A 7,246-nucleotide genomic window follows, 5' to 3' on the forward strand; every position below is an offset into this window, starting at 1 on the left:
ATATTTGTTATAGGCAATAATAATGCCAAATGTGCTTTACCCACTTTGTTAAAATTATTTGATAGTGAGAACAATAAACCTTTTTTTCTGCTCGTATGCAATGAAAAAAGGGAAAGAAAAATATATTGTTATAAATTAAGAATTTCACCAAATGTGAAAAAAATGTGGCAAGATATAAATGTAAAATCTGGTGAGATTTCTCGGCAAGTTTCTCACCAGATTTTGCAAAATTTAATATTTGGGCATAATTTTAATTGTAGAACTTAAATGTGATGGGGGGAGAATGGACCAGTCATTTCAGAAAAAGCCTGATTTTGTCTCAAAATACCTATGCTAGAACAATACTACATATAAATCTAATATATGTCCTAAGTCACGCTTTCGAGATATGAATAATGCGAGTTAGATTTTGTAATTGGCCTAATAGAATGGGAAATATAGAACTGGCCTTCCTCCCCTCACTTTGTCTAAGGTGTACATGATCAAAATAAATATCTTCTATAAACACCATCTTCTCAAAAATTTAAAATAGATTATCAGGTTGTTAATATTTTTGTGGAACAAATGCATCACTTTGTGGTGTAGAAATTTCCATTTCATAAAATTAGTGGAGGTGTTGCATTCTAGATATAAGCTTCCTTTTAAAAATGGTAGAGAAATGCAATAATGATTTAGTTAATAAGATAGTATGTATGATTCTGGGTGGTAAGTTAATATTCTCAGTCAACTAAATATTGTGTTTGTACAATAAATGGAACTATATGTTTAATCAAAACTGTTGATGCAACAATGAAATTATGTTTTTAAAAATCTGTATTATAATTAAAAGATAGTCTTATAGTTGCATGGTTTAAATAGTCACATGGGTTAATCGTAACTTTTGCTGAATCTTGTTTAGCCATTCTGTGCAATTGTTTTAAAATTATTTTTCTTTTAAATTTTGAGAAATTTTGTGATGCTGACTATAGGACAAGTACAATTGTGTTTTTAAATTATTAATGGTGTTTATTTTCTCTTTCTTATTTTTTACCAAGTTAAATTTTTGTCTTAATTTATACGTTCTTTTTTCCCCCTAGATTTATATCTTTGGTCATTAGCAATTTTAACAGCATTTACAACATTATTATATTTTAATCCATTTGAGCTTCTGGCGTCTGTTATGGGTGTAAGTATTTAATACTAATTATTTATCAGATTTCATTTTGTCATCTTTAATGAAAAATTTATAATAAAATTTAAATTGATTTATTATAATTATAATAATAATTTTATTATTAAATAAAATTATTATTTAATAAAATCACCATTTTAAATTTTCTTCCTTCATCCCATTGCTGCAAGGGTTTTGTTGACTAAAAATCCTCACGAACAGGGGCAGGACCCTGTTCTTTCAGATCCATTGACAGCCATTTTCCTAACTTTTATGGGGAGGAGGATATTGTATTTTTCCTCAGTACTGGTATTTATATATGTGTATATACACGCAAAGGAATTAGTTCAACTGAATTTTTTTTTTTTCCCCCCTTCAACTACGATTATATATGGCATTATCAGAAATTATCAATTTTAATTTTTGAAATTTTGTACAAAATAATGTGTTCGTAGACGATAATTTCCACAATGCATTGTATAAACCAGTGCTTCTTAAACTGCGGTATGCATGCTGTCAGGAGTACACAAGCTATTTTCAAGCAAGCATTCGTGAGAGTGAAGATGAATCTTCACAAGAGGTAAATAATGTTTTATATGTTATTGGTTTTACTATCTTCGTAAAAATGCTACAAACAGAAACATACCGAGCCATGCAGGCATACTTCTATTTTTATTGTTATTAAAAATACAGACTGAGGAATTCATTCTTTCAGCCTGAGAATTGGGCTGAAACTTTTTGTAAAATTTTTTAGCAATGAAAAAGGTGTTTGTAACTCTTGATTCCATCACAAATATTTTCTCTATTAAAAGTAGAATGAAATACTTTATCAAAGTTGAATAATCGAACCCAGTTTAAAATTCTTCTGGATTAGAAATAGCATGATCAAGTTAAATTTTTGCGTTTTATTTTAAGAAGATTTCTAAAAATATTTTGCAAACATTTTAAATGCAGCCAGTTTATTTGATCTGAAGCTGACTGTAATGATTTGCAGTATGATGATATCAGGGAAGTGAATTAAACTGATTCTTTTAAAATAGTCATAACACATATGAATCATGTTTTACTATTTTTATCTGGGATGATACCATCAAGAAAGATGAAGGATATTTTATATTATTAGTTTTGAAAAAATTTTAAGAAACTCTGGCAAAAAAGATAAAATATTTTACATTCAGTCCATTCTAACAAAAATCAAACTTGGACTGAAACTACTTTTGTAGTTTGTTTGCTGTACTGATGAAGCACTCTTGATATCTTGAATGAATATTATGTTTGATATTATAAAGAAGGCAATATTTTCAACATTGGTTATTTATTTTTTATTATTTAAGCTTGCTAAAAAAACTCCCATTCGACCAAATGTTTTATATTTTAAACTGCCAGCCTCAGATGTATAAAATTTATTTCTGAACTATAAAAATTGTTTACAGTTTATAATTTATTGTTTTATTTTACATAAATTGTTATTGCTTTCTCTTTCATGTATTTATTTTGTTTTATGCTTTATTTTTTAGATAATTGTAATCATGTATCATAAAGAATGTTGGATTCATAATTGAATTTTATTCATTTTCAGCTGGTGAAATGGCAGCCTAATCAACATTTTATGTTTAGAGTTACTTTACTTATGATTGTTGGGTGCAACCTATTTCTTGCTCTAGCATTTGAGGTCTAGTATCCTTTTTTATTTTAGTAAAAATATGCATAAAATGACTGTAAAATTTAGTGAAGACAGAGATTTATCATCTTCATTTGTTTCATGAGCAGTAAACGTTTATTAATACTGTGAAGAATATCCACAGACAAAACACAAACTGAGCTAATATAATGCTGAGAACAGTCCTGTAAAATAGCAGAAATAATAAATTTTTTTCATATGCAATGTTTCATTGAAAAGAGATTTTTTGCTATCTGTGTTTTCTATGTTGTCTGCAAAGAACTTCCTCTGCACTTTTGTTATCACATGTAGTTCATCTAATAAAATTAACCCATGCCAAACTTTATTTTATGACTACAGTCATAGTTGATATATTTTAGAATTATTTAGCCCTCCAAAAAGAAATAATGTTCGGGTTAAGAAAAATGCATTCTTTGTTAGTTCAATGCTTATAGATTGCTATTCATTAAAAAACTGCTGCTGTATATAGTATTGATATCAAAGTTCAGAAATGAAATAAATTGAAGAGGCAAAATAGACCTGAAATACCAAAATAATTATAATAACAAGTAATAGAAAAACTAACTAAAATCATGATTATCCCTTTATTGTCAGAGCTAGAAATAATACAATAAAATAATGCATGCAGTACAATGGTGCCAAGAACGGGCATGATAGATCTTTTGATTTTGCTCTCTGAAAATCTGCTGCTATTTATAACGATTCTACAGAAATAGATTGAACTATTGTTTTCTATAAAATTTCAAACATTAAAACATTTTAATGTATGAGTATTTTTGTATTAATTACACTTATATGCGTTAATTAGATAGTATTTATAATGGTAATTGCACTTTTATGCATTAATTAGATAGTATTTATAATTCATTATATAAAAGTCCTTTCTGTATGTATGTTCATAATTTAAAAATTATTTTTGTTCCAAGAAATTCTGATTTGGCACTGCAGGTTGACACATCTTGCCAGTTGACTCGTAAATTATATACTAGTGAAATAAATTAAGAGAATTTGCATATTTTATCGAATTGCATGAAAAGAACTGAACTGAAGAAAAAACCACCACTTCTAGATAAAAAGGCAAATCTTGTACGCCAAATACGTAAGCCTACATGTGTGTGTATGCGGAGCCAGCAGGAAAACAGGCTTTATAAGTGCGTGGGGAATAAGATGAATTGCGTTCGCTACAACACCTCGGCGAATTTCTTTGTGTTATCTTGCAGCAGTCGGTTAAATTCACATCAGAACAGTAAAAATGAGTTACCACCAACGTTTAAATGATAGAATGAGGCGGCGAATTGTAAGGAGGCTAGAGGCAGGCCAATCCCAAGTCCAGATATGCAGAGTTTCATTTAACGCCCATCGTCATGTGTAACCTTTGGAAGCAGTTCCAGGATGCTGGATCCACTGAGAGAAAGCCTGGGCACGGTCGTCCAAGAGCCACAGTGGCCAGAGATGATCGCTATTTGTCCATTTTAGTGAGGCGTAGCAGATGGGCTACAGCTTCTCAGCTCTCTCAGGACCTGTATGCAGCTACAGGAACTTGTGTAACATGGATGACTGTTTCCAAAAGACTGAATGAGAGAGGGTCGTTTGTCAGAAGACCGGCTGTTTGCGTCCTGCTTACGTGTACGGACAGGAGAGTCCAATTAACATGGTGCAGACAGCATAGTGATTGGAGTATAGAGCAATGGGCGACCGCTCTGTTCACCAACGAGTCCCATTTTAGCCTAAACATCGATTCACACCGTACCTTTATATGGAGAGAGCTAGGGACCTGCTACCTACCCTTCAATATTCGCGAAATCAATTGTGGCAGTGTAATGGTGTGGGCAGGCATCATTTTGGATGGCCATGCACCTCTCCATGTCTTTGACAGAGACTCTGTGACTGGTTGTGAGGTCTTGGAGCCCTATGTTTGCCTTTTCTGGGGTGCAGTGGGCTCAGAGTTCATCTTACAGGACGATAACGCAAGGCCACATAGAGATCTTCTGGTCGACAAATTTCTCGAGAGCGAGGATATTCGCCGGATGGATTGGCCAGCCAGGTCTCCAGACTTCAGCTCTATAGAGCATGTCTGGGATGTGCTAAGGAGGGCAATTGCAACTTGCAACCCCCTCCGTGAACCATCCAGGAACTGAAAGCAGTGTTGCTAAATGAGTGGGACCAGTTGGCACAGGCACTGATAAACTGCCTTATATCACACTGCGAGGCCTGTTTGGCTGTAAGAGGGGAACATACCACCTATTAACCCATTTCTTTTGTGTCTTCTGCAACCACTGTTTTAGTCCTTCAGACTCTCGTGAGTGTTGAATGTTTATTTTGTTTGTATTATAGCAACCTATGTGCACACCAAATTTTATTAAAATCTGTTTAGTAGTTCCGGAGATCGTAAATCAAATATAAAAATTCTCTTAATTTCTTTGCTGAGTGTACAATTGGTAATCTGGAGTTATTAGCAGTCTATGTTTATCTGATAGTCAAAGTTCACAGTAAAATGTGATTAAAGAGGCATTCAATTTTAATCTTTTGCTTATTGGGATGTCAAAATTAAATTTGTTAGAAAATTAGTTTTATCTTTATAAAACAAAAGATGTATAACTTTCTTGTCATTTTTGTTCTTTTCTTAATGGGTAGAGAATTCATTTCAAGCAGAAATAATGTAATTAGTTGATATATTTCTAATTTAATTATTTTTGCTATTTTTCTTATAGTGCATCATAGCAAAGTTGCAATATTTTGCTCTTTGTTTGCATTTGATATTAATGTTTACTTATTTATTTTTTAGATGTTGGTTTCAAAAAGTCGCTGGTTACGATGGTTGGTGCGTTTCATTAAGAACAAGAAGGAACCTAAAAATGAATTCAAGAGAATTGAAAAGGCTATATCAGAAGATTATTTATGGCCTCCCACAGACAAACCTATTTATGCATCTGGTCCAATATTGATAGGCCACTGACAATTACTAAGTCATAGTGCCTTTAGCTTTTCAATTCATCTTACATTAACGTTTTTACCAAAACATACAAAGAAACAAATTTTGTGCATCATATTTTCATACACTCTATTGTCCATATTTGGATCTCTGAAGTTCTGTTTGTATTATAGTTGATACGGTTAGTGGTGATTGTTTTATATTGGCGCTTTACTTAAGTATTACTCTAATTAGAATATGTTGATTTTGTTAGTAATTATAAAATGAGGTTTTTAAATTGTGAATTATTACTTTCATTTACATTGAATGTAACAGCAATAATTTTTTTCATCTGTGTTCTCAAATTTTGTATTCTATTAAATCATAAAAATGGTATTTTTATAAAATGAGAAAATTTCAGCTTAATTTGGTATTGCATTTCTTCTGTATCACTGTGCATATGTTTTTGTATATTTAAGATGCCAGCATCAAATTTTTTAACTGCTAGAGGAAAGGTTGAAATGTTTAGCAGTCACCAATATAAGAACCATAACCCTATTCTGTAGTAAAGTTAATGGGACCGAAGTTGTAATTGTTTTCTTCATTGCATGTTTTAAACTATTTGTACATAGTTTTTATGGAATTGCTTTAGTTTTATTTGCAGCACATATTTATATTATTTCCTAATGTGATATTGGTATGAATGAAATTGTTTTGTCTTTTAGTGGTTTTATAACACAAAATTCTACTAATTCACAAATTTCTTTTAAAGTCCTTTTTTTAATTTGAATTTCTTGCCAAAGAAAAGTTTGTTAGAAATTTAAATATGTGATTTTTTAGCTGTTTAATTGGAAAATAAATAGCCCCTTCTGAAAAGGGAAACATAATCACTTATTGTTAATATGTTATGAACCTGTAAATGTTTGTTGCAAAAGCCAGGTTCATTGTTTAATCCAATTATTTATTTCTCATCCTTAGTATTGTCTTGTTTGTTTCAAAATGTAATTTCTGGAAAAACAATTTGCACCAAACTTTAGTCATGGACGGTGAAATGGCTGTTCCATGTCATTGAACTTAAATTTGTGTTGTAAATGTGAGATAAGTATTGTTAGAAGAAGAAAACATATTTGTAAAATATACAACAGACCTAGATGAGTCTAATAGATTTTGTTGTGGGGCTGCTGTGTTTTGTAAATAAAATTAAATAGAAAAAATGGCTACTTTTGTTTGTTTTGTTGAGTTTGTTTGGTTTATTAATTACTAATGGTAACATAATTTCTAATCTGAAGTGAACATTTGATTTGACTGCATAAATATCAGGCTTATACTATGCAAGAATTCTGATAATTCACATCTTAATCCATGCTCATTTTTCAGTTTTAAATAAAAAATTTGATTTTCAAAAAATTCAGTGTTGCAATAAAATGAGTTTTTTTTTTATCTTTGTAACATGGAGGTAGGAAGTAAGATGGAGTGGCTTTAACGGTTTACCCCATACACTGCT

General features: G+C 31.1%; 1 protein-coding gene across 4 annotated transcripts in view; it reads left to right on the plus strand.

Annotated features, from left to right (window-relative positions):
* Window positions 1-6,960, plus strand: part of anne (polyamine-transporting ATPase anne boleyn) — a 220,760-nt gene extending 213,800 nt beyond the window's left edge. For all 4 annotated transcript variants that reach the window (XM_085821861.1, XM_085821859.1, XM_085821860.1 and 1 more), the window contains 3 exons: window positions 1,077-1,165; window positions 2,730-2,822; window positions 5,617-6,960. In XM_085821861.1, coding sequence (XP_085677987.1) covers window positions 1,077-1,165; window positions 2,730-2,822; window positions 5,617-5,787 — 353 coding nt within the window. In that variant the 3' untranslated portion in view covers window positions 5,788-6,960. The remainder of the gene's footprint in view (window positions 1-1,076; window positions 1,166-2,729; window positions 2,823-5,616) is intronic.
* The last annotated feature ends 286 nt before the right edge of the window (window positions 6,961-7,246 follow it).

This window comes from Stegodyphus dumicola, chromosome 8 (genome assembly GCF_044657685.1).
Source record: "Stegodyphus dumicola isolate Sdum_Otavi_A_Nest chromosome 8, ASM4465768v1".
Lineage (NCBI taxonomy): Eukaryota > Metazoa > Arthropoda > Arachnida > Araneae > Eresidae > Stegodyphus > Stegodyphus dumicola.